The sequence below is a fragment of the Anomaloglossus baeobatrachus genome, chromosome 1, assembly GCF_048569485.1.
Source record: "Anomaloglossus baeobatrachus isolate aAnoBae1 chromosome 1, aAnoBae1.hap1, whole genome shotgun sequence".
Taxonomy (NCBI): Eukaryota; Metazoa; Chordata; class Amphibia; order Anura; family Aromobatidae; genus Anomaloglossus; species Anomaloglossus baeobatrachus.
The window spans coordinates 272,287,483-272,315,335 of record NC_134353.1 but is presented as its reverse complement, the minus strand read 5'-3'; the positions used below and the strand labels follow the sequence as shown (position 1 = coordinate 272,315,335).

General features: G+C 46.6%; 1 protein-coding gene across 2 annotated transcripts in view; it reads left to right on the top strand.

Moving 5' to 3' along the window:
• PRSS12 (serine protease 12) overlaps positions 1-27,853 on the top strand; it is a 283,643-nt gene that overhangs the window by 33,953 nt on the left and 221,837 nt on the right. Inside the window, exon 2 of one of the 2 annotated variants that reach the window (XM_075350092.1) lies at positions 20,821-20,965. The exons of the other annotated variant lie outside the window; for it this stretch is intronic. Coding sequence (XP_075206207.1) covers positions 20,821-20,965 — 145 coding nt within the window. The remainder of the gene's footprint in view (positions 1-20,820; positions 20,966-27,853) is intronic. 2 annotated transcript variants of the gene reach the window in all.

Below are 27,853 nucleotides of genomic sequence, written 5' to 3'. Positions count from 1 at the left end.
AAGTACCTTGTGTTACCAATAGTGCCTGTGAGTGGCGCTATTGCGGTCCGCTCATCTCCTTCACCTGGCTCCCTGGGCTCTGTGATCTCTGATGTCCGGTGATGTCACGTCAACTTCCTGTTGACCTAACATCACTGCGGCCAGCCCCAGTTTTCCTGAGTCACTGGGCTGTGGGTAGTGTGTCGCAGCTCGTCACAGCCCAGCATCGCTCCTGCTTGCGGTGCTCTGCAGTGAAGGAGGGAGCAGGAAGATGCTGGGCTGTGATGCTGGGCTGTGCTGAGCGGTGAAACACTGCCCACAGCCTGGTCACTTAGGAAGACTGGGGCTGGCCACGTCTGGAAGTTGATGTGACATCACCGAACATGTGAGGTCACGGAGGCAAGGAGGTCACGCAAAGGGGATGACCGGACCGCAATAGTGCCACTCACAGGCACTATTGGCAACACAAGGTATTTGAGAGAAACCTTGTTTCTCAACATATCACTGTGCCTAAGAATACTAACTAGTGAACCACCCCTTTGAGATGTGCCATATTCCTGCACCTCTTAATGAATTTGCCATATCCTATTCCTACATGTCCCTCACTAAAGGGATGTGCAGTTTTTTTTCATGAAAGTCTGCAGTCACTCTATGTGGGTGGCTCTATGCAGAGCACATGCTGTGAGGGTTCTTTAGTGCCAGAGAAAGAGCGGTATGGGACTGAAGGTATGCAATATGCATACCGCAGCCAATATATTTATTATTTATTTTACTCACTTATATAGCGCCATTAATACCACAGTTCTTTGCAGACATCAGCATTGCTGTCCCCATTGGGGCTTACAATCTAAATTTCCTATCAGTATGTCTTTGGTTTGTGGAAGGAAACTAGAGAACTAGGAGGAATCTAAAAAAAACTCCATGGGCTTTGCCCTATTTTTGATTACCAACCAAGTTAAAACAGACTGCTGGGGGCTAGTCTTATCAGGGTGAGAAGTGCCATAGTTATTTGACCTTTCTCAGTCTAAAATTAGCAGCCCGCAGCCGCCACAGAAGTGATACATTCATTAGATGCCCCAATTCTGGCAATGTACATGGCTCTTCCCAATTTCCCTGGTGCGGTGGCAAACAGGGTAATACTTTTGGGGTTGATGTCAGCTATGAATTGACAGGTGGCATGAAGCCCAGGGGTTAGTAATATATAGCCATCTATCAGACACCCCTATTACTAACCCAGCATATGTAGAGTTAAAAAAGATTTTAACTAAAAATGATTTTAGTAAGTGCACTGCAGTTATTCATGGCAGTTATACAGGGCAGGAGACAGGTAAGGCATGTAAGACAAACTAACAAACTTGCTCTAAATTTTGGCATATTACAAAATGTTTCCATTCTATGTATTTGTACCATCTATATGCTAGCTGCTTCAATCCCTCATTTCTACCGCTCTTTTACATACTCAGTACACTTCTTCTATATCAGCCCTTCTCTCCTCTCTTCTCCTATGTACTGCTCTCATGCTCTTAACAAAATTATAAACCATCCAGATCCAGTCACTCCCACCATGCAACGAAATAGACATTCTCATAAATCTCTTAACCACATGCTCACTCTTTCTATTCTCCTTCTCCTTTTAGCAGGAGATATTGCACCTAATCCAGGACCTTCTTATAATAGTAAGCTCAATTCCTTCCCTGGCATACTCAGAAACCCCTTAAATCTCATTACTATTCCTTGCATACCTTCTGTCTATTTTAACTGTGCCCTTTGGAACTCACGCTCAGTGTCAAACTCTCCTTCATCCATGACTTCTTCCTTTCAAATTCCCTCAACCTCCTGGCTCTTACTGAGACCTGGATTCAGCAGTCAGACACCACCGCAGCTGCTGCTCTCTCATATGATGGCCTACAATTTTCTCATACCCCTAGACTTGACAACAGATCAGATGGAGGTGTTGGTCTGCTGCCTTCCCCAAACTGCACTTTTCAGGTCATTCCTCCTGTCCCCTCACTTATCTTCCCTTCTTTTGAGATTCACACTGTCAGGCTTTACAGACCCTTCTCCCTGCAAGTAGCAGTTGTGTATCATCCTCCAGGCCCAATCAGCCAGTTCTTGGATTATTTCGCCACCTGGCTTCCACAATTTCTAGTCTGTGACCTCCCCACTCTTGTCATGGGGGACTTTAATATCCCTATTGATGATCCCCTCTCCCCAGCTGCCACTCATCTTTTATATCTAACCTCCTCTCTTGGTCTTGCATAACTAACTAACTCTCCTACACATGAAGGTGGGAATACGCTGGACCTGGTTTTCTCCCGCCTCTGCTCAGTGAATGATTTTACTAACTCCCCTCTCCCACTCTCTGACCACAACCTTCTTTCATTCTTGGTCAAGAGCTGTCAACCCACTCAGGACACCCCCACTTACCTCCCATATAGGAATATACATGCCATTAACACCCAGAAATTTCTGAAGAAGTTGCAGTCATCACTGGCCTCAATATCCTCCCTCTAATTTCTTGACTCTGCTGTAAAACATTATAATGAAACCCTACAGAGCGCCCTAGATGAAGCTGCACCCGCTACACGCAGAACAACTCGGTGCAGATGGCAGCAGCCCTGGCACACGTTGCAAACACGCTTTCTCCAGCGGTGTTCCAGGTGTGCTGAATGTCTGTGGAGAAAATTCAATCTAGCCGAAGATTTCATCCATTTTAAGTTTATGCTAAAAACATACAATGCTGCCCTTCACCTCTCCAAACAAGCGTACTTTAACACCCTCATCACTTCTCTAGCCAACAATCCTAAACGACTCTTTGATACTTTCCATTCCCTCCTCGGACCAAGAGTTCTGGCCCCAACCACCAACCTCAGCGCAGATGACCTGGCCAATTATTTTAAAGAAAAAATTGACCATATACGCCAGGAAATTTCCTCCCAGCCTCATAACACCACACATTGTCTGCCCTCCTACACTACATCTAGCTCACTTTCACTCTTTGATCCAGTCTAAGAATTAAAAGTCACCAGGCTCCTCGCATCTTCTCGCCCTACTACCTGCACCAGTGACCCTATTCCCTTACATCTCCTTAAATCTGTCACCCCAGCTGTCACCACTCATCTAACTAAAATACTGAATCTCTCTCTCTCCTCTGGTGTCTTTCCCTCCTCCTTCAAACATGCCAGCATACACCCAATACTTAAAAAACCATCCCTGGACCAAAATTGTGCCGCTAACTACAGACCTGTCTCTAATCCCCCATTCATCTCAAAACTCCTGGAACGCCTGGTCCACTCCTGTCTAATCCGCTATCTGTCAGATAATTCTCTCCTCGACCCTCTACAATCCGGTTTCCGCTGCTTATATTCTACTGAAACGGCTCTTACTAAAGTCTCTAATGATTTACTAACAGCTAAATCTAATGGTCACTACTCCCTGCTGATCCTCCTGGATCTCTCTGCTACATTCGATACTGTGGATCACCAGCTCCTCCTCACTATGCTCCGCTCTATTGGGCTTAAGGACACCATTCTTTCTTGGTTCTCCTCTTACCTTTCTGACCGCTCATTCACTGTATCCTTTGTCGGATCCTCTTCCTCTCCTCTTCCCCTTACGGTCGGGGTTCCTCAGGGTTCAGTCCTTGGCCCCCTCTTTTTCTCTCTATACACAGCCCCTATTGGACAAACCATCAGCAAATTTGGTTTCCAGTACCATCTCTACATCACCCCTGCACTATTACAAAATACTACCGATTGTCTGTCCACTGTCTCCAACATCATGTCCTCCCTCTATCTAAAACTGAACCTGTCAAAAACTGAACTTCTTCTGTTTCCTCTCTCTCCTAACCTTCCGAAACCCAATATTACCATTTCTGTGTGTGGCTCTACCATTACGCCCCAGCAGCAGGCCCGCTGTCTTGGGGTTATATTTGACTCCGATCTCTCCTTCACTCCCCACATTCGTTCACTTGCTCGTTATTGTCATTTCCACCTCAAAAACTTCTCGAGAATTCTGAATGCCGCATCCAGGATCATTTTCCTCTGCAACCGCTTCACTGATGCCTATGCTCTTTGCCAGTCATTGCACTGGTTGCCTATCCGCTACAGAGTCCAATACAAACTTATCACTCTCACTCACAAAGCTCTCCATGGTTCTGCACCACCCTACATCTCCTCCCTCATCTCTGTCTATCACCCCTCCCATGCCCTCTGCTCTGCTAATGACCTAAGACTGACAACTGACATCCTCAACAATTCGAACCTCTCACTCCCGGCTTCAAGATTTCTCACGAGCTGCGCCTATGCTCTGGTACTGTTACGTCCGGGTGGTGGAACCTCTGGGCCGTACACCGGTTTCCCCTGAGGAGGCAGCCAGGCAAGTCACCCCGCCAGAGGGTCTGGGTGCACGGTAGCCGAAGCACTGGTGGTAGTCAGACAGTCCGTAGGGGAGCAGGAAAGGTGGATGGAGTTCTGGACGGTAGTCCGGGTGACGAGGCTCAGAGTCCGAGGCCAGGTGGTAAGGTCAGGCGGGATCCGGAACCTGCTGAGCGATGGGACGGGTCACCAAACGGAGCCAGGGACTGGAGACTGGCGGAGCTGCAGAGGTGGTGGCACATCCGCCGAAGTCACCGTCAGGGTACGGGAAAGAGCGTGGTTCGGAGCGGCTGGCGTGGCAGGACAGGCTCTACGAGACAGGACAGGGTTAATACAGGCAAAGCACAAGGCAAAGCAATAGGGGACCTGAACACTAGCTTGCTAAACACGTAGAACAGGCCCCGCCCACCAGGAAAGTGAATCTTAATATACCCTGTACCTGTCTATGCAATTTCCTGTTTCTAGGTGCTGGCCCTTTAAGAGAGGGTCAATGACCGCGCGCGCGCCCTAATGCGCATGCGCGAGCCCCGGGTGCCAGAAGCCAGAGGAGGGAGCGGTGAGTAGGAAGCAGGAGAGCCGGGCTGAGGCAGAGTTGCCGACAGACGCCGGGAGCGGGGACCGGGCTGCCTGGGGACCGCAGGCAATGGAGCAGGAAGGCTGTGGAGCGGGGGACCGGGAAGCCTGGCACGGGAGCGGCGGAGCGCGACCTGAGAGCGGGGAAGCGTGGCAGGGGAGCCGGTAAGCAAGGCAGAGGGGCCGGAGAGCATGGCAGGGGAGCCGGGGAGCCTAGCAGGGGAGCCGGGGAGCGTGACAGTACCCCCTCCCCCACGCCCCCCTCCCCGCAACCGGGACAGGAAGGCACGAATCAGAGGAGTGCCAACATTCTCCCGGGCTCCCAGGACCTATCCTCGGGACCATGCCCCGCCCAGTCCACCAGGAAATACTGCCGACCTCGTACGGTCTTCATGGCGACGATATCCCTTACCGCATAGATGTCATCGTCAGCGATGGGAGGAGGAGCAGTACCGGCATCAGCGGAGAAGGGACCAAGGACAACAGGCTTGAGCAAGGAGACATGGAAAGAGTTGGGTATCCGCATCGTGGCCGGGAGCTGCAGCTTGTAGGAGACTGCATTGATCTTGCTGATGACTTTAAATGGCCCAATGTAACGAGGACCCAACTTGTACGATGGCAACTTCAATCGGACATACTTGGATGCAAGCCAGACCAGATCACCAGGGGAGAAACACGGGGGATCCAGGCGCCTTTTGTCCGCATGTCTCTTCATCCGCAAAGAAGCACGCTCAAGGGAGGTCTTGACAGAGCTCCATATGGCTGAGAAGTCCTGGACCAGAGCATCTGCTGCGGGGACATCAGAAGCCGAGGATACTGGCAATGGAACAGAAGGCTGAAGTCCGTAAACGACTCGGAATGGAGAGCTGGAGGTGGACTCGCTGATGTGATGGTTGTGGGAGAACTCAGCCCAAGGAAGAAGCGTGGACCAGTCATCGTGATGGGCATTAACGTAGTGGCGCAGGAAGGAGGTCAGGATTTGATTGACCCGCTCCACTTGCCCATTCGACTGAGGATGGTAGGCCGAAGAAAAGTCCAGAGATACTCCCAGATGTTTGCAGAGGGCCCTCCAGAAGTGCGAGGTAAACTGAGTTCCTCTGTCGGACACAATGTGTGCGGGAAAGCCATGCAATCGGAATATATGTTGGATGAAGGAGTCAGCTAGCTCCTGGGCAGAGGGCAGCCCGGCCATGGGAATGAAGTGAGCCATTTTTGAGAAACGGTCCACCACAACCCATATGACTGTGTGTCCGGAGGATAAGGGTAAGTCCGTAATGAAGTCCATTGCGATATGTTGCCACGGAACAGAAGGAATGGGCAGAGGCAGGAGACGTCCATATGGTAGGTGCTTGGGTGTCTTGTTCCGGGCACAGGACGGACAGGCTGAGACGAAGGTTGTGACGTCTTTACGGAGGGACGGCCACCAGTAGTGACGGACAATCGTACTCCAAGTCTTCTTCTGACCAGCATGGCCGGCGATCTTCGAGGCATGGCCCCAGTGCAGGACTCTCTGTCTGTCAGTATCTGAGACATAGGTTTTCCCAGGGGGTATCTGAGTTAAAGCGACAGGATTCACCGGAATGATTTTGCTGGGGTTGATGATGGGCTGGAACGTCTCCTCCTCCAACTCCACGGGCACGAAGGACCTGGACAAAGCGTCTGCCCGCACGTTCTTGTCCGCAGGCCGAAAATGGAGTTGGAAATCAAATCGAGCAAAAAACAAGGACCAGCGGGCTTGTCGTGGGTTCAGTCTTTGGGCTGACCGCAGGTACTCCAGATTCTTGTGTTCCGTGTATATGATTACAGGGTATACTGCTCCCTCCAAGAGGTAGCGCCATTCCTCCAAGGCAAGCTTCACGGCCAGTAGCTCCCGATCCCCGATGGTGTAGTTGCGTTCGGGTGCCGAGAAGCTCTTGGAGAAGAATCCACAAGTGACCATCTTGCCGGAGGGGGAGTTCTGCATCAACACTGCCCCGGCTCCTGAGGAAGAGGCATCCACCTCCAAGGTGAACTGTCGGTTCAATTCAGGACGATGGAGAACCGGGGAAGAAGCAAACGCCTGTTTCAAGGAGCAGAATGCGGCATTGGCCGCCAGGGGCCAGTCCTTAGGATTAGCTCCTTTCTTAGTCAAGGCAGAGAGAGGCGCAGTCAAGGCAGAGAAATGCGGGATGAATTGCCGATAATAGTTCGCAAAGCCGAGAAAGCGTTGGATAGCCTTCAGTCCGGAAGGAGGAGGCCAGTTGATGATGGCAGACACTTTCTCAGGATCCATCTGCAGGCCAGTGTCCGAGATTACATAACCCAGGAAGGGAAGAGACGACTTTTCGAAGATGCATTTCACGTACTTGGCGTACAGACGGTTCTCTCTGAGCCTCTGGAGAACTAGCTGCACGTTCTCTCTGTGGGTCTGTAGATCCGGAGAGAAGACCAGGATGTCATCCAGATATACCACGACACAGACATAGAGGAGATCTCTGAACACGTCGTTCACCAGTTCTTGGAAGACTGCCGGAGCATTACACAGACCAAAGGGCATGACACAATACTCGTAGTGCCCATCCCGAGTGTTGAATGTGGTTTTCCATTCGTCTCCAGAGCGAATGCGAACCAGGTTATAGGCCCCACGGAGGTCCAACTTGGTGAATACACGGACTCCTCGGAGCCGATCGAATAGTTCGGGGATAAGCGGCAGAGGGTATTTGTTCTTTACGGTGATCTGGTTTAAACCCCGGTAGTCAATGCAAGGGCGCAGATCACCTTCCTTCTTCTTGACGAAGAAAAACCCTGCTCCGGCAGGGGATGAGGACCTCCGAATGAACCCCTTTGCCAGGCTCTCGGTAATATAGGCAGACATAGCTCGTGTTTCAGCAGGGGACAAGGGGTATATTCTTCCTCTAGGAGGCGTGGTTCCTGGCAGTAAATCGATGGCGCAGTCGTAGGGACGATGAGGCGGTAGTACCTCTGACTCCTTTTTATCAAAAACGTCCAAGAAGGACCAGTAGGCAGAAGGCAGTCCTGGTAGAGACTCTGGAACCGGAGGGCGTCGAACGGGCTGGATGGTTTTCAGACATCTCTCATGGCACGAGGAGCCCCATCGGGTGATTTCACCTGTACTCCAGCTGACCGACGGTTCGTGTGTCCGTAACCATGGGAGTCCCAGCAGGATCTGATGAGACATGCGCGGGAGGACGTAGTAGGTGATCTTCTCAGTGTGCAGGGCACTGATCCGTACTTCCACAGGCTTGGTGATCAGTGAGACGGTGTCAGAGAGGGGTCTCCCATCTACTGAGGCGATCACCAGCGGTTTCTCTAGTGGGAGGACAGGCACCTGGTACTTATCCACCGTGGCCTGCTGGATGAAGTTGCCTGCTGCTCCGGAATCGAGATACGCCTCTGCCGTGAACCGGGTCTCTTCTGTAGTGACTTAAATAGTCCAGGTAACGGAGTCTGAGAGAGTCCCAGCACCTAGGGTGGCCTCTCCTACCAAGCCTAGGCTTTGGAGTTTCCTGGCTTCTCGGGACAAGAGCGTAGCAGGTGTGAGCCATCACCGCAGTAGAAGCAGAGACCCTTTGCTAGTCGTTCTGCTCGGCGTTGCTCCGACTGCCTCAGGCGGTCAATCTGCATGGGCTCGTAGGTAGACGCGCCAGGTGACGCCGACTGAGGAGCGATGGGCTTCTGTGGTGGGGAGGAGTGCCGTATTGGACGCCTCTCGCAGGACACCTCTTTGGATCGTTCCTGAAAGCGAAGATCCACGCGAGTCGCTAGAGCAATCAGGGCATCCAGGGTGGAAGGCACGTCACGACCAGCCAGCTCATCTTTAATGCGACCCGAGAGTCCTTCCCAGAAGGCGGCGGTTAGGGCCTCGTTGTTCCACCCGAGTTCCGAGGCCAAGGTGCGGAAACGAATAGCATATTGGCCCACCGTCAGAGTCCCTTGACATAGCCGGAGGAGGGATGAAGCAGAGGCGGCGGTGCATCCGGGCTCGTCAAAGGTGTTACGAAAAGCCTGCAGGAATTCCTGGATGTCAGTGGTCACCGGATCCTCCTTCTCCCACAAGGGGTTCATCCAGGCCAGTGCCTCTCCCTCTAGGTGGGACATCATGAACGCGACCTTGGCTTGGTCAGAGGCAAAAAGGTGCGGCAGCAGCTTGAAGTGGAGGGAGCATTGATTTATAAATCCCCTGCAGGTCTTGGGATCTCCGGCGTACCGGGGTGGTGAAGCCAAACGAAGCTTGGAAGCATCCGAGGAGGCTGCCACGGGAGCTGCGGCCGTGGATTGCGCAGTGGGAACCTGAGATGCCAAGGGCGTGACCGTTGCTTGTAGCACGTTCAGACGGGTATCCACAGAAGACATGAAGTTCAGCATGCGGGTCTGGGTCTCGCGCTGGCGTGTGAGTTCCTGCTGCAAGGCCGCTAGTGCTTCGGCGGGATCCATGGCCTGTTCTAGCTGTTACGTCCGGGTGGTGGAACCTCTGGGCCGTACACCGGTTTCCCCTGAGGAGGCAGCCAGGCAGGTCACCCCGCCAGAGGGTCTGGGTGCACGGTAGCCGAAGCACTGGTTGTAGTCAGACAGTCCGTAGGGGAGCAGGAAAGGTGGATGGAGTTCTGGACGGTAGTCCGGGTGACGAGGCTCAGAGTCCGAGGCCAGGTGGTAAGGTCAGGCGGGATCCGGAACCCGCTGAGCGATGGCACGGGTCACCAAACGGAGCCAGGGACTGGATATTGGCGGAGCTGCAGAGGTGGTGGCACAACCGCCGAAGTCACCGTCAGGGTACGGGAAAGAGCGTGGTTCGGAGCGGCTGGCGTGGCAGGACAGGCTCTACGAGACAGGACAGGGTTAATACAGGCAAAGCACAAGGCAAAGCAATAGGGGACCTGAACACTAGCTTGCTAAACACGTAGAACAGGCCCCGCCCACCAGGAAAGTGAATCTTAATATACCCTGTACCTGTCTATGCAATTTCCTGTTTCTAGGTGCTGGCCCTTTAAGAGAGGGTCAATGACCGCGCGCGCGCCCTAATGCGCATGCGCGAGGCCCGGGTGCCAGAAGCCAGAGGAGGGAGCGGTGAGTAGGAAGCAGGAGAGCCGGGCTGAGGCAGAGTTGCCGACGGACGCCGGGAGCGGGGACCGGGCTGCCTGGGGACCGCAGGCAATGGAGCAGGAAGGCTGTGGAGCGGGGGACCGGGAAGCCTGGCACGGGAGCGGCGGAGCGCGACCTGAGAGCGGGGAAGCGTGGCAGTGGAGCCGGTAAGCAAGGCAGAGGGGCCGGAGAGCATGGCAGGGGAGCCGGGGAGCCTAGCAGGGGAGCCGGGGAGCATGACAGGTACACACTACTAAGAGCAATCCGATTAATTACCAACATCCACACATTTAAGCGGGCCCTAAAAACTCATTTCTTTAGACTAGCCTATCACCTCACTGCCCTGATCTAATCTAGTCTCTTTCTGCCCTAAAAAAAATAAATGGGGTCCGTCTTATACTCTGGTGTTGTCTTACCGTGAAGGGGGGGCAGCGGTGATAAAGTGGGGTCACAGGAGGCAGGGGCAGTGTTGGTGAGGTCGGTGCTGGCAGTGGTGGGGTTTGTGCCTGGCAATGGTGGGTCTATGCCTGGCAGCGGTGGTGGAGCGAGGTCACAGGAGCAAGGGGTGGTGCTGCTGGGGTCTGTGCCTGGCAGCGGACGCTGTGCTGGCTGTGTGGAGCAGGCAGGTGTCCCAGATGGTCTGTCGGCGGTCCGGGCTTCAAAGAAATGGCCCCCAGAGTGGCGCGTGCGCAAATGGAGCTCTCAGCCAGGAGCTCCATCTGCGCATGCACTGACTCCGGGCGCCGTGATTTGAAGGCAAAGCATTTGGGACATCTGTCTCACAGACACCGCAGCTTCCGCTGCCAGCACAACTTACTGGCCGCCCGTACAGAGAGGTAGCCAGCCGGCCGTCCACACGGAGCCAGCTGCACAGAGAGCCACCCGCACAGACAGCCACCAGCCACTTATAATCTGCAAAATACGTTATGGTACCTAATTATATGCCCTATAAGACAATAACATATAAGACGGCCCCCCGACTTTTGAGAAGATTTTCAGGGGTTAAAAAGTCATCTTATACACTGGAAAATCCGGTATACTTTTTTTAATATTTTCCTATTTTTAATACCTTTTTCTATTTTTTACTGTATTTACTAGTCCCCTCAGGTGACTTGAAGCTGCGTTCAGCCGATTGCTTGTGCTATTGTCACAAGTGTGGCACATTTGGCAAAGATCTTTGCATTATTTGGAATTAGAAGGTCATGAGAATTAGTGGATCATAGGCTCTCTTTAACATGAGTAGAGTGGATTTAACTTCATTAGGTGTTGAAGCGGTTAAGAGCTCCTTTTTGATTCTGCTGATATTCAATTTAGCGCTACTCTCTAAGCTTTGTTTTTATAGTGAATTTATTCTTTAAGTGCTTACCTTGATATTTATTTTGGAGCTGACAAATTCCATTTAATGATGCCAAATATTTTATACCACATATTAAAATATGTGATATGATACATTAGAACACATAACATTATATAGTGTGATATACAGTACAGACCAAACGTTTGGACACACCTTCTCATCTCTAGAACAACTGTTAAGAGGAGACTTTGTACAGCAAGCCTTCATGGTAAAATAGCTGCTAGATAACCACTGCTAAGGATAGGCAACAAGCAGAAGAGACTTGTTTGGGATAAAGAACACAAGGAATGGACATTAGACCAGTGGAAATCTGTGCTTTGGTCTGATGAGTCCAAATTTGAGATCGTTGGATCCAACCACCGCGTCTTTGTAGAAAAGGTGAACGGATGGACTCTACATGCCTGGTTCCCACCGTGAAGCATGGAGAAGGAAATGTGATGGTGTGGGAGTGCTTTGCTGGTGACACTGTTGGGGATTTATTCAAAATTGAAAGCATACAGAACCAACATGGCTACCACAGCACCTTGCAGTGGCATGCTATTCCATCCAGTTTGCATTTAGTTGGACCATCATTTCTTTTTCAACAGGACAATGACCCCAAACACACCTCCAGGCTCTGTAAGGGCTATTTGACTAAGAAGGAGAGTGATGGGGTGCTACGCCAGATGACCTGGTCAACACAGTCACCAGACCTGAACCCAATTGAGATTTTTTTGGGGTGAGCTGGACCGCAGAGTGAAGGCAAAAGGGCCAACAAGTGCTAAGCATCTCTGGGAACTCCTTCAAGACTGTTGGAAGACCATTTCCGGTGACTACTTCTTGAAGCTCATCAAGAGAATGCCGAGAGTGGGCAAATCAGTAATCAAAGCAAAAGGTGGCTACTTTGAAGAACCTAGAATATAAGACATATTTATTTTCAGTTGTTTCACACTTTTTTAAGTATTTCATTCCACATGTTTTAATTCATAGTTTTGATGCCTTCAATGTGAATCTACAATTTTTAGAGTCATGAAAATAAAGAAAACTCTTTGAATGAGAAGGTGTGTCCAAACTTTTGGTCTGTACTGTACCTTAATATAATATACACACTCTGTAATGTACTATTTGTAATACTTTATATAGTTTGACACAAATCAATGTAATTGGCTACATGTTTAATTTATTTCCAGAAATAAATGTAATATGTAGCCAGTTGAGGTAAAATACTTTTTTTGTGTGGTGTTACTTACGTTACGTGCCTGTTATAAAGCTGGAACATGCGACATGAATCAAGATTTTTCTGCCTTGCTTCTAGCTGTGCCAACAGGAAATATTGTAATAGCCTTGATTGATAATAGTCTTGATTGATTCTGAAAGTAATATTTCATTTTTAACCTATGGGAGAAAATAGCTAAAAAAATATGTAGCTATCATATAGCCATTTACAGTAGCCTGTTACCCCAAACGAAGAGTGATGAGAGAAGTAACTCACCTCTAAGTAGCGAGTAGTCTTATACCTATATGATATTAAAGAACGCTCATGTGATTTATCATGCTTTTTGAAAACTTTTTATACAGCTAAATTTCAGTGGACATATTTTCTAAATGGCTGTTCTTGATATTGCAAGGAGACAGCTGTGTAATCTCTGAAGAACATATTATTTAAACTTAATTTTACTAGTATGATCAATAGCATTCGAGGTTAGACTGCCATAGCATGCCGCCTCTTCAAAAATATCATGTTGTCTAATCACTCGTGTGTCCTGGTCAAAAATCTGATGTGGTGCTACTCTGTGATTTGTTAGAGCTTAAAAAAGCTCAAATAAAATAATCCTTCTCTGTGTCAATGATCATTACGATGTTCTAAGTCAACCTGTCCAGCAGGCAGTGGCGTAACTAGGGCCCTAGTGCAAAGTTTAGGCTTGGCCCCCCCAAACATGTTGGTCAGTCAGTCAGTCAGTGCACTCTGGTCTGGCATCTAGCTTGGTAGACCTTGCACTCCACTTGCACAAAGACATCTCCAACAGCTTATGACTAATACTGCTTCAGGCCTGAAACACACATCCGTGAAACACGTGCGTGTTTGTTCCGTTTCCGTGTATACTGGAGACACGGCCAAACGTGCACCAATGTTACTATATCTCAGCGGTTACAATTGCGTTTTTGGTTATGTCCGTGAGTCCGTCTCCGTGATGCGTTTTTTGGTCCGTGTCTCACGCCAGCATGTCCGTTTTCTGCACGCAAAACGCAGCACGGACCCAATGAAAGTCAATGGGTCTGTGCGCACGTCCGAGTGACACGGACGCATCTCTGTTTGCTCCCTGTACGTTTTGTGCTTTTTTCATGTGATGTCGGTCTTTTTTCTTTTTCTGTTTCGTTCTCTCCCTCAGTCCGTCGGTCGGTCTCTATGTCTGTCGGTCGGTCTCTCTGTCTTATCTGTCCCTCTCGCTGTCTGTCGGTCAGTTCCCCCCCTCTCTCATACTTACCGTTCCCCGATCTCCGGCGCGGCGCTGCACGGCTGTTATAATAACTCCGGCGGCTTTTACTATTTTGAAAAAGCCGGCCGCCCATTAATCAATCTCGTATTCCCTGCTTTACCCGCCCACCGGCGTCTGTGATTGGTTGCAGTCACACACGCCCATCACGCTGAGTGACAGCTGTCTCACTGCACCCAATCACAGCAGCCGGTGGGCGTGTCTATACTGTGCAGTGAAATAAATAAATAAATAATTTAAAAAAACGGCGTGCGGTCCCCCCCATTTTAATACCAGCCAGATAAAGCCATACGGCTGAAGGCTGGTATTCTCAGGATGGGGAGCTCCACGTTATGGGGAGCCCCCCACCCTAACAATATCAGTCAGCAGCCGCCCAGAATTGCCGCATACATTTTATGCAACAGTTCTGGGGCTGTACCCGGCTCTTCCCGATTTACCCTGGTGCGTTGGCAAATCGGGGTAATAAGGATTTATTGGCAGCCCATAGCTGCCAATAAGTCCTAGATTAATCATGTCAGGCGTCTCCCCGAGATACCTTCCATGATTAATCTGTAAGTGACAGTAAAAAAACACACACACACCCGAAAAAATCCTTTATTTAAATAAAAAACACAAACACATTCCCTCATTAACAATTTATTAACCCCGACAAACCCTCCATGTCCGGCGTAATCCACGGACCTCCAGCGTCGCATCCAGCTCTGCTGCATGGAGGTGACAGGAGCAGCAGAAGACACCGCCGCTCCGGTCACCTCCACGCAGCTAATGAGATGAGTAGCGCGATCAGCTGCTGTCACTGAGGTTACCCGCGGCCACCGCTGGATCCAGCGGTGGCCGCGAGTTACCTGACTGAAAGCAGCTGATCGCGCTACTCATCTCATTAGCTGCGTGGAGGTGACCGGAGCGGCGGTGTCTTCTGCTGCTCCTGTCACCTCCATGCAGCAGAGCTCGATGCGACGCTGGAGGTCCGTGGATTACGCCGGACATGGAGGGTTTGTCGGGGTTAATAAATTGGTAATGAGGGAATGTGTTTGTGTTTTTTATTTATAATAAAGGATTTTTTCGGGTGTGTGTGTGTTTTTTTACTGTCACTTACAGATTAATCATGGAAGGTATCTCGGGGAGACGCCTGACATGATTAATCTAGGACTTATTGGCAGCTATGGGCTGCCAATAAATCCTTATTACCCCGATTTGCCAACGCACAAGGGTAAATCGTGAAGAGCCGGGTATAGCCCCAGAACTGTCGCATAAAATGTATGCGGCAATTCTGGGCGGCTGCTGACTGATATTGTTAGGGTGGGGGGCTCCCCATAACGTGGAGCTCCCCATCCTGAGAATACCAGCCTTCAGCCGTATGGCTTTATCTGGCTGGTATTAAAATGGGGGGGACCGCACGCCGTTTTTTTTAATTATTTATTTATTTCACTGCACAGTATAGACATGCCCACCGGCTGCTGTGATTGGGTGCAGTGAGACAGCTGTCACTCAGCGTGGTGGGCGTGTGTGACTGCAACCAATCACAGGCGCCGGTGGGGAGAGAAAGCAGGGAATACGAGATTGTTTAATGAGCGGCCGGCTTTTTCAAATTAGAAAAAGCCGCCGGAGCAGTGTGAACGCCGTGCAGCGCCGGTGATCGGGGAACGGTGAGTATGAGAGAGGGGGGGACACTTCAGTCACTTGGGGGATTAGCGGTCACCGGTGAATCCTTCACAGGTGACCGCTAATCAGTACACGGCACACAGACAGAGCCGCAGCATGACTATGAAGTCGGGTGAAGTTCACCCGAGTTCATTCTCATCCCGCTACTCTGTCTTCCGACATGTAGTAACGACATTTTGCATCACACACGTACATTTCACACGGACAACACATACACATGTCAGTTATTTCACTCACGCACACACGGACATTCCACACGCACATACGGCTAGCATACGGGATACACACGCAGGCCACACATACCATAAAAACGGACCTAAAAAACGGAAAACGGACCCGAAAAACGGCCCGTTTTACACGGACGTGGTTTTCACGGATGTGTGGCGGAGGCCTAAAGGGAACCTGTCATGTAAAAAACACTATTAACCTGCAGGCATTTGATTAATCTACAGGATTATAGCATTCTGCAGCCATGCGGCTGCAAAACAGACGGTATTAGAGATTGCTGTCACTCATTGCTGGGCTGTGGTTACAGTCACTGCTTACTATGCAATGAGCAGTGACTTAAGCCGGTCTGGCCGCACCCCTGTAACTGAAAGCTGAAGCTGCTGGGAGGAATAAAGTTAACTTCCTCTTGGTAGCCAGGCTCTCACTGTGGTGGCTACACAGCTGCAGAATGCTATTAACATGCAGATTAACCCAGTATCTGCAGGTTAACAGCATTTTTTTACTTGACAGGTTCCCTTTACACTAACAAAATATAGTTTAATTAATAGATATTTTAATAGTAATACGTTTTACAATTAAATGTGGTAAAAAATGTCACTGTGCTGAGATAATCTTATAAATGTGCTCCTGCTATGTAGTCTGTAATGGTTGTGTCTTACTGTACAGGGACATGGTCGACAATTACTACAGCTTCTGACCAGGAAAAGAAGCAAAAAAATATACAGACATTACAACATGGTATCACAGCTGATTCTTTCTGTGAGGTAACACATTTTCCTGCCTTTTTTATCACATGACCAGTGTTGCCACATCTCCAGCCCTCTGAGCTCATCGTAAATGAAAACAGTGACATATCAGGTCAGTAGTAGCCGATCTTCCACCTCATTAACTTGATTTATGATGAACTCAGGGTCCTGGAGACGCTACAGATACCCTCGCTCGTGTGATAAAACAGGAATGGTAATGCTTTACCTCACAGAAAGCAGCAGCTGCAAGCCACTACTATGCCGTTTCTATAATCACTTACCCTTTCTTCTGTAGCCAAGAATTGTGGTATGTACCAACCATATTCTTGCATAGTCAGACACATCCATTACACAGTACAAATGAGGAGCACATTAATAACATTATTTCAGCACAGGAAAAAAATAATCATATCATATCCGATTGTGGAACTTATTATTATTATAAGATTTATTGATTAAAATGTACTTTATTCATTGGATAACCCCATACAATCTGTGCACCGGGGCCAGCATCTTAAGAGTTTTGTTCAGCAATTTGCTGGCACACCATACGTGTTCAACCACAGACTGCCTTCATGTCCTCCTTTAACCTCTCACATAACTGCTGCAACACAGCCAACAAAAGGTAACAGCAACACAACAAAACATATCATATTATATATACACACATATCATACTTATAGTATATACAATCACATATGCAGACAGCATAAAATAATAAGCATTGTGTGCAGTCTTTTAAAAAATAAATAAATAAATAAAAAATGTCCCCACTGCACTTAAATATTATTGTTATACTAATGCACTGATGACCAGGCAGAAAACATTGCAGTTTTGGTTGAAATGTTGCTGTATTGATATTGATGGAGAAATAAAGAAAATATACTTTGTGCACCTTACTTACCTTTGGAGTGTGGTCCCATGTCAGTACAAATAAGTCCATGGAAAGAAACATGCAACTATGTATAAAGGATACATAATAAAGCGACATTTTACATTTTTATATCTTTGCAAGTTCTGTGCACATGTCAAAAAACATGACTGACCCATACAGTGTTGGACTGTGGTGCCAACTGACTTTAGGGGCCCACTCGAAATTTCAATGCTCAGGCTAGGTTCACACTCATGTTGTAGTGTTTGTTAAGAAGCTCAGTCTAAGGCCGGAGTCACACTTGTGATTGTCTCGCGCGTGACTCAAGTGAGTCTCGCATCGCATCACCTGACACGGCAGCTGCTCTTTGGACAAGAGCGGGTAAGCTGCATGTATTTCTATGCAGCTGAGACACTCCTGTCCAGAGACTATGCGGCTGTGCAAGGTGATGCGATGCAAGACTTGCGCAAGTCACTTGTGAGTCAATCGCAGGTGTGAGTCTGGCCTAAGGTTCCACTTTTGCATAGCTTCCAATGAGAGAGCATCGGAAGTGATATGCAAATGATCCTCTGCTGCGAGTGTCAGCCGAGGATCATGCGACTGTGATCCAATCTTGCGATCGTATCACAGCTGCGGAGAAGAGAGAGAGAGCACTTTCTCCCCATCTCCTCCACGACCTGTCTCTGTGTACACTACACTGCAGTCGGATGACATGTGAGTGCATTGCAATGTTTCACATGCACCCATAGACTTGTATGGGGGTGCGTGAGCCGAGACTTACCGACAAACACAGCATGCTGAGAGTCATTTCTCATGCCGATATGTCATGAGAAATCAATAGCAGATGGACACTGCCTCATAGTTTACACTGGAGTGAGTGCAATCTGAAGTTTTATAGGATTGCACTCGTCCGTGCAAAACGCAAGTGGAGCCAAGGCCTAATCTCCATCATAGTCACTGGAAGAACAGGTTCAACATGCTGCACATTTTTTTTCCATTAAAAAGAGACACCCTAACGAAAACACAAAATCTGATTATATTAAATTGGTTGTGTCCATCATTAGTGTCTGTCATGTTACAGATCCATTTCTTTCAGGAGTTCAATTTTTCTGTTCCTATAACAATACAAAAAATAAAACCCTTAAAGAGGTTTTTACATTGATGGCCTATCCTTAGCTTTTCCTCTCTTCTGATAGATTAAGAGGCATGTAACATATGTGCTGTATGCTGAGAAGCTAATAAGGAAGAGACTGTCAGGCTCGGGCCCACCGGAGGATCTACCGATTTCCTGGTTGGCCAGTTTGAGCCTGCCCCCTGCACATATATCTGTTCAGCTGTAATTCCTTGCTGCCTTTATGTAATAATCTGTCTGGAAAGTTATAGTGGAACTGATCCCATTGATTGCTATCAGATCATTTCCACCTTTTTTCCACATCGGTCCAGGAGCTTGATTACAAGGTTTGATGCCAACTTGTGATCTGGCCAGGACTTGTTCTTGGGACAAAATAGTGAAAATCCTGACAGCAACTGATACATTTTTGCATTACTTTTGGCATCAGCTGTGATCTGTTAAGGTGCATCAGGCTCCAAAAACTCTTATGCACCTGATGTATATGAACCTAGCCTTATCATCTAGCATCACTGCCCAGCCTCAGTAATGCTGTTATCTCTAAATGGATGTGAAATCCTATGGTCAGATATACTGTATAGTGTCAATGTATGTCCTGGTTGACTAACTTATGCAGCTTTATGTGACTACCACAAATTTAAGGGAAAAAAAGGCTGATAACAACACACATCATACACTTTTATCTGTTATGCCAACTCTTACATAAAGCCTACCCAAACATATATATACTGTAAGCTGCTATAGCATCTCGCCATATAGAAGTGATATTCCTGTGTTCACATCCTTTTTGTCTTGTATGTAATTTATTGAATGAAATTTGCAATAAAGATGGCCAAACAGATATTTGGGTTCGGTGGGTTTGGCCAGTCTTAAACAGAAAAAAAAGTCCAGTTTGGGACCGAACTTGATCCAGCTTCACTCAGTACCCAGAACTCTATATAAAACTAAGGGACCTGAACTTTAGTGCTATAAAATGGTGTTAGTAAGGGTTAGGGGGCTGCAAAAGGAAGCAAAATAGAGATTAAAGCAGGACAATTATACTAACCGAGTTTCCGCGAAGCTGTCACACTGTTTCCAGGTCCGCTCATTAAGTCTCATGAATATTCACTGCTTCCCCTGCCAATTTGGCAATGAGTGGGAGAATGAACAGGAACTGTTGAATTGATCAGATAATATGGAATGACATTAGTTTTTAATTATACTGCAAAAAAACGCTCCAAAGTATATTATTTATAAATATGGATGATCAAATACCTCAAATATTCGGCTTCGCGAATATGTTCTGAATAGGTCGCTGCTATGCAAATATTCGACGCACAATGTAAGTCTATGGGAAGCCCGAAGAGTTCCGAATAGTTGTTATTCGGGTTTCTCATAGACTTACACTGCGCTTCGAATATTCGCGAATAGTTGAATAGCGGCGACCTATTCAGAAAATATTTGCGAAGCCGAATATTTGAGGTATTCGATCATCCCTGTTTATAAAGTTTTGGTATTTATGAGAGTATTTGCTCAGTCGACAAATTGTTTTACGTGTAATCTATCAAGCTCAATGAGTTGATTATAATAAGGTAGACATTGGCCGTGTAATAGAATGCCATTCTGTTTCTTTTCAAGGTTTTAAGACATTATGTCGAAGGATGGTTTAGGATTATAATAGTGTTTAAAAATCAACAAGTCGAGGCATTAATCTGCAACCTGAATGCAATCCTTATTGATGTATTGATGTATAAGGTACTTATGCTATCTACAATAGCTTGCTATAAAAGAAGTGTTAATCAATAAGCTTTCATATCATATCTTTTGATTCCAGTTTTAGAACATTGCTCATTTCCTAATACATTTAAAAGATATCTAAGTGAAGTCTTGCCAGATTTCTGGGGGCATTTTTACATGGCTTATTGATTCGAAATATGCAAGTCCATGATAAACAACTATAATAGTCATATAGCAGGAAAATGACATTAGGTGGTCAGGACAAAATTAATTATGCACAAGTTCTTGAGAAACTTTGAGTTTAGTTTATTTTTTATTGTAAGCTCATAACACGACTTTCTCATATCAGTAATGATTAGATATATTCTTAAAGATACAACCCAGACTAAAGCAATATCAATCTTGTGCGTTCTGGATTATTCAGTACCTGTACAGTTAACATTCTTTAGCAAAAAACTATTATGACCTTTTATGACATTTATAGCTTTCCCCTTTAAGGTAATTGTGGTGCAAAAACTCTTTGCCCTTAAGCAAAGTGTCAATGTCTGGGGAATAAATGCATCTCTAAACACAGCAGGATGCCATTTGTGAAGCTCTAGTACATCATCTAAATGCATTTTCAACAATTAACAGGGTCAGTGCGTCTGCGGGGGAGCCAGAAAAGTGAGTCAGAGGGAAGTATAGTAGAAGTCTATGTGAATGGTGCCTGGGGAACGATCTGCAGCGGCCAGTGGGATGATAATGATGCATCCGTGATATGTCGTCAGCTAGAACTTGGGTAAGTTTCATTAACAAAAACTTGGTTCATTATTGTTGTTTAGTTTATATGTGATTAAAGACTTACTCATAGATTAAGAGCCATAGTGCTCTCCAAACGCGCAAGTGAGCCGTGTATGCCCATTGGGGTTTTTAATATGGAAAGAGCTAATAGGAATAAAATATACCTTTTAATAATTACTTTTAAAATTACGCAGGAGCATAAGACAAAAATTGTGGACAACCAAAAAGTGCAACCACCACAACTAACATTACAAATACAAAATAAAACATTGGTTTGATCTCACCAAATTCATAGTAGAGATCCTCCATTCATTTTCTCTAGATGGAAACTGAAGAACAAGAATTGTATAATTTTACCCTGTCGTGCCCATGCGTAGCCCCTGCCCTAACAAGGGCAGTCCCCAAGTGTGGGAAATGTTACCTCAAGTAATGTGTACCCTCCCAACGCATTTCTATCACTAGAGCCTGGTTTCCTCAAGGAAGCATTATAGATTATAAGAGGGTTCCTCTATATATGCAGTGGCAAAATATAACGGGGTGGTATGTATTTGCTTCCCCTTCAGTAGCAAGTTCCATCTAAAACTCACCATACCTGCCTCCTCATCTGTTGGCCTCTGAGGTCACTTCCGGATTTCTAATATCGCCATTAGTATTTTGCTAGACATGTATCAAGCGTACTGTGGGCATGTCCGCTCCCCATACAGCTTGTTTCTGGTTTCCGTACAAAACTCCGGCCCCTCCCATAGACAGTCCCTGTTCCTTCATTATCAAGTGTATTATTAAATACCATAGTATAAAATGTACCCATTTACGTATGTAGTTTGACATAACCACCGTATCCCGGTATTATACACATTGCAGGGTTATTAAACCGGCATCTGCCCTGGGGATGTTAGTGGACACGCCTAAATGTGGGCGCTACCACCGTCCTCAAGCAGCATCTACCTATTTGATAATATACTTGATAATGAAGGAACAGGGACTGTCTATGGGAGGGGCCGGAGTTTTGTACGGAAACCGGAAACAAACTGTATGGGGAACGGACATGCCCACGGTACACTTGATACATGTCTAAAAAAATACTAATGGCTATATTAGAAACCCGGAAGTGACCTCAGAGGCCGACAGATGAGGCAGCAGGTTTAAATATGGTGAGTTTTAGATGGAACTTGCTACTGGAGGTGAAGCAAATACATGCCACCCCATTATATTCTGCCACTGCATATATAGAGGAACCCCCTTATAATCTATAATGCTCCCCTGAGGAAACCACACTCTAAGGGTATAAACATGTTGGAAGGGTACACACTATTTGGGGTAATATTTGCCACACTTGGGGACTGCCCTTGTTAGGGCAGGAGCTACGCATAGGCACGACAGGGTAAAATTTATACAATTCTTGTTATGCAGTTTCCATTTGGAGAAAATGAATGGAGGATCTCTACTATGAACTTGATGAGATCAAGCCAATTTTTTCATTATGATGGTTGCACTTTTAGTTGTCTACAATTTTTGACTTACGCTCCTGCATAATTTTAAAAGTAATTATTAAAAGGTATATTTTATTCCTATTAGCTCTTTTCTCTTAATCAAAAGGAATACCTATATTTCCATAATCACTATTGGATATTTGCTTAATTTTGGTTTTTAATATGGACTAAATTCTTCCATTTATTTTTTACCAATGCTGATCTTGCTTAAAGTTTTTTTCGTTATGTCCTCATCATAACCTTTACAGATTCTGTGCTTTAAAACATCTCCAAAGTGGTCAAAAATATTTGAAATACTTGCAACCAAAACTACAATAAATGCTTAGGAGCTTATTGCATATGGTGTTAAAAAAGGGGCTACCCAGCTTCTGGCATCACCACTTAGTGATGAAAGGCATGATAATAGTAGTATGGCACATGACCAGGGCACTAATTGGATGGAGTGGTCATTTGCCAATCATTTATAAATTAAGAGTGGGAAGACAACTGGACTGGAATAAAGGTGCAAGTAGGTTTTTTTTGGTTTTACAACATTTTATACTGTTTTTTCTTAAACAGTGTTGGATTTAAGCAGTGTGCTGTAAGCTCCTTGTGGCGGTGATTGCAGGCAGCCATAATCTTATCACTTACAGCTATGTCTTTGCAGGGCACTGGAAGATCTGTATCTTAGAAGTGCTCTGACCACTATAAGGCCCTGTGCGCACGCTGCGGATTTACCACGGATTTTGCCCCGGATTTACCACGGTTTTGCTGCAGAAAATGTGTCTAACATTGCTGTAGTCATTCCCCAGCAAATCCTATGGGTTTAAAAAAAATGCTGAGCGCACACTGCATTTTTTTATACCTACGGATTTACCCGCGGATTTTCCCATGTGGAATTAATGTGCATGTCACTTCTTTTCCGCAGGTACCTGCGGTTTTTGCTATAGATATAGGTAAAAATCCGCAGGGACCAATCTGCAGAAAATCCACAGTAAATCCGCGGTAAATCCGCATGTGGATTTCGCTGCGGTTTTGGTGCAGTTTTTTACCGCGGGTGCGGGATTCTTTAAGAAGGTCCAGATTTTTCTTAAAAAAAGGCACTTTCTAGTGCGCACATAGCCTTAGGCTCCCTTCACACGCATGTACCTCCGGTACATGCTAGGTCCGTTCCCGCATGTACCAGAGACACGGGCACACGTATACCCAGTAAAATCAATCGTTTTATGTGCACGCACATGTTCAGCCATTGGCCCGTGTCTCCGTGTGGAGCAGACGTGAGCCCGTGTGCTCCATATGGCGGCATGTCCGTTTTTCTCCGGCAGCACAGGTGTCACGCGGCCCGCAACAGATGTAGTGTGGATGCGGTCCCATGTGATACGTACCGGAGAAACACACGTGTCATTGTAAAAATAAAAAAAACACATGCTCACCTCCACCAGCCCTGCAGTCTCTGCTGCGGCTGTCACCTGCATCCAACCCCTAGTGAATTTGAACAACGCATCTTCTTCACTGGGGGCCGGAAGCAGAGTCAGCGGGACGTGGCCTGTGTCGGACACTGTCATTCAGCACCACAGACAGCTCCGGAAGAATCAGGTAAGGCGGGACTTTCCGTTCTCCGTGTGTTATTACGTATAACACACAGAGAACACGCATGTGCCACAAACACGGCACACGGGGAGCAAACCACTTTAATACGTCCGTGAAAAAACGGTTCGTTTTTTTCACGTACGTGTGAAGGGGGCCTTAGGCATATTCAGCAGACAATTTTGGACCACGTTAGAAAAAGTAATTGTTTAATGGTGTAAAGTTATCCAGGGTCACAAGTAGTTTGAGTATTAACTATATTCGCAATTGATCTAATAATTGCAATTAATGGAATCATTTATGACTGCAATCTCAACTCATGTGGGAATTGTAATTGTTTCTCTAATAGTTGCCAGAATGCTTTAATGCTTTGTCCATAGGTTCCTTGTCCGGGTCGGGTGGTAGAATGCCCCACACTTGTGAATTGCTGGTATTGTAAAGCAAGTACAGTCTAGACACATGGTTGTTATATGATTTTGCTGCTATTTTTCGAATATATGAGCTCAGCCGTACAAATATGCAGTAACTAAGTTTCAGTGAATAGAATCAAGTGAATGGGAGATGACAATTTACGTCCTTCTATAAATCTTGTGCTCATCTGCCAGATGTCTGATGTAAGGAGCAAATAAGATCACTGTTACCATCATTCATAAAAGTTTGCCTCAGGTGTTCAAATATCATAATTTAGTTCATTCATCCTTAAAGGGGTTGTCCCATGAACAAAGTTCATTTTAATCAATAGATCTTGGAATAATCACAAGTATCACAATTGGATGTGTTTAATTTTTTTTGTGTGCTGAGATAATCTCCTATATGTGTTCCCTACTATGTACTGTGTAATGGCCGTGTCTGACTGTACAGGGACATGGTCTGATCATACCACATCTACAGGGTCAGGGGAGGAAGTAAAAAAGTATACAGATTTTAGATCATGGAACCACATGTAATCCATTCTTTGAGGTAAAACATTTTTAAAACAGATAGGGAAATATTTTACCTCACAAAAGAATAAACTCTGATCCCATACTATAATGTCTTTATACTCTTTTGCATCCTCCCATGCCCAGGAGATGTGATATGTTCAGATCATGTTCTGTGCATGGTCAGAAAATGCCATTATGTGAAGGTGCTCAGGCGAGGCACAGGTCTCAGTCACACCCCACAGGGGGAAAATGTGGTTGTTGTGGACCTGGTTGAGTGCATGCACTTGTGTGGTGCAGGACATACCTTTTAGCAGGCTGCATGTCGCCGCTGGAATTGGCAAAACAGGTCCCATTTGGAGTAAAGACAAACAGTCCATTTTCAAAAGGTCTTGTAGTCCAACAAATCCAACGTTACAGGTGAGATAATGGGCACAAAGCTTAAGTATGTTTACTTGATATAGCATTCGGTACACAGAAACAAAGTCTCTGATGGTCAACTTCCGATATAATTGGTTCCCTTCACCTTCCCTTTTGCCAAAGTAGTTTCAAGGGATAGTTATCCTATAGTAGGGGTCGAGCTGCATGCTCTCAGACACTTCACAATGAAGGCCTAACTTCTCCTGAGAAGCTGGGGTATGGGGTACCCCCATAGTCCCAGTGAAGAGCTCAAAGTTTGCGGTTGCTAACAAAGATTCCGCACGGGATAGTTCTTCTCTGTCACTCACCATTGATGGTAAATTCATGCCTGTAAGGCTAAGGGGCCAGGCTGTCCATCCATTCTCCAGCTCCATGTGTAGCATCGGGCCAATAGCTAGTCTATAACCCTCAAGTTGTCCCGTCTGAAGCTATAGTCTCTAGAAAGATTCTCATTATCTCAACAGTCAGGTTCTGCTTTGGGATTCTCATGAATCACCTGTGGCATCCCTGAGGCTCTAGTCACCATTGGGTACTGCACCTGAGTTAAGGTGCGGTATCCTTCTCAGGTAAGGGGGGGTTATTAGGCAGTGTTCCACATTCACACTTTACATACAGCTTAGGAGCCTTTTCACGGGGGGGGGGTTGGCTCAGGGTGGATAGGGGGGTGGCCATCAAGATGCATGGGACTTCCCCAGTCACTGAAGTCAGCCACCTGGGGGGCGGGTTCCACTTGGGGTAGAAGGAGGCGCAACACACTCACATAAGGCAGACAAGTCGGGACCATCATTCTGACAAGACACTTCAGGAGCTCTTGGACTTTACTAGGCCTGGGGCTTGGAGTGGGAGCTCCGCTCGGGTTCCTAACTGCTGAGGGGGACATACTAAGAAAAGGATTCTCTCTCTTCTCAAACATCGGTGGTAGCCCCTCACTTGCTTGGGATTGACCGGAGCCCATGACGGCAGAGACCAGCACCTGGGTGCCGCTTTAAATCAGTGAGTAAGAGAATCTAGAACCGCAGTTGGTGACTCAGACTCTGATTAGCGACGCCATCACCCCACCCTCTGGCACTTCCAGGGGACTGCCAAACCCTTTGTCATCCATTTGGGGCCCGCTCCGCCTGTGGGGACCGACACCTTCCCGACTGCCGTAACACCTGTCCTGGCGAGGAATTCTGCAGCGGCGGCTACTCCCTGGCCGCATACCACAGGTGGCATCACGATAAAGTTTCCCCAATCACCCCGCTTCCCCTTCATTTACTGCTCACCTCGGGGCAACGGAACCGGGCAAGACAAACTCGTGACATAGCCTGACCCGACCCGCAACGGCCCTGCAACGAGTAGGTTAACCACCTGCCCAATGGGGCGCTGCACACCTACTAACTGTGACCTTGGTGTTCTATATGACTTGCTCATCTGTACTATTCACTAGCTGTTCCCTATCTCAATCTCTAACAGGAAACAGACACTTACCCCATGAAGTCCACCCATTGTGGGCTAGTTCCACACTTAAACATTGCTTGGCGGGCTTCATATCTTACCAACAGTCTACATACAATAGCTTATATCCTACCTAAAATTCCTATTCATCTTATACTACAGTACTGTGTGATCAGATAACCTTACACTATACTTATTAAAGCACATTACAGGTCACATAATACATTTTACACAAAGACGCATGACACAATTCACATTGTAACATTTAAACACATTTGGTGTCTTCAGGTGTAGGAACACATGACAAACTAGGTCACCCTCTTAAAATTACACAGTAATTAGAGCACATATATAAGATTGTCTCAGTACAGGATCATTTTTTTTAAACACATCCAGTTGTGGCAACTTAATATTATTCCAAGATCTATTGGTTAAAATGAACTTTAAAATTAACTTTGTGGGAAAACCCCTTCAATTTACAATTTCCTCCACCCCACAATCCATGTTATAACACATGCTCAGTACATTTTCTGTCTTCACTCAGTGATAACGCACGGAGCGAGGAGGTGAAAAGCCGGGCCTACTTTGAAAATGAATTCATGATATTATTTTTCAGTCACAATATTTGGAGCACTATTTGTGACCTTGATGACATGTTACATTACACTTTTCCTAAGCTTCTTTCATATCTGAAACTGGTTTGCAGCTATACACATATCAGCATCACATTCTGAAATTAATTGTACATTTTTATGGCAACTCTTATAGATTATATGCTTTGCTTATATACTCAGCCTATTATTAAAACTGATCCAGATCTTTGGGTCATTGCCAGACAGAAAACCGAGCCCCGGAGAATAGCAGAAAGCTTTACATCTATAAATATAACAAGTCTATGAGTAGAATCGGCTATAAACCACACTCTGACTTTTTGCTCTTTTCCTACTTGCTATGACCCTTTTAGAGAAGCCACTTTGCTGATACAATGAGACTGTTAAAATAATGTGCAGTTCATCTGTTGATTTATAACCATGTCTTAATGCATGAAGCTCA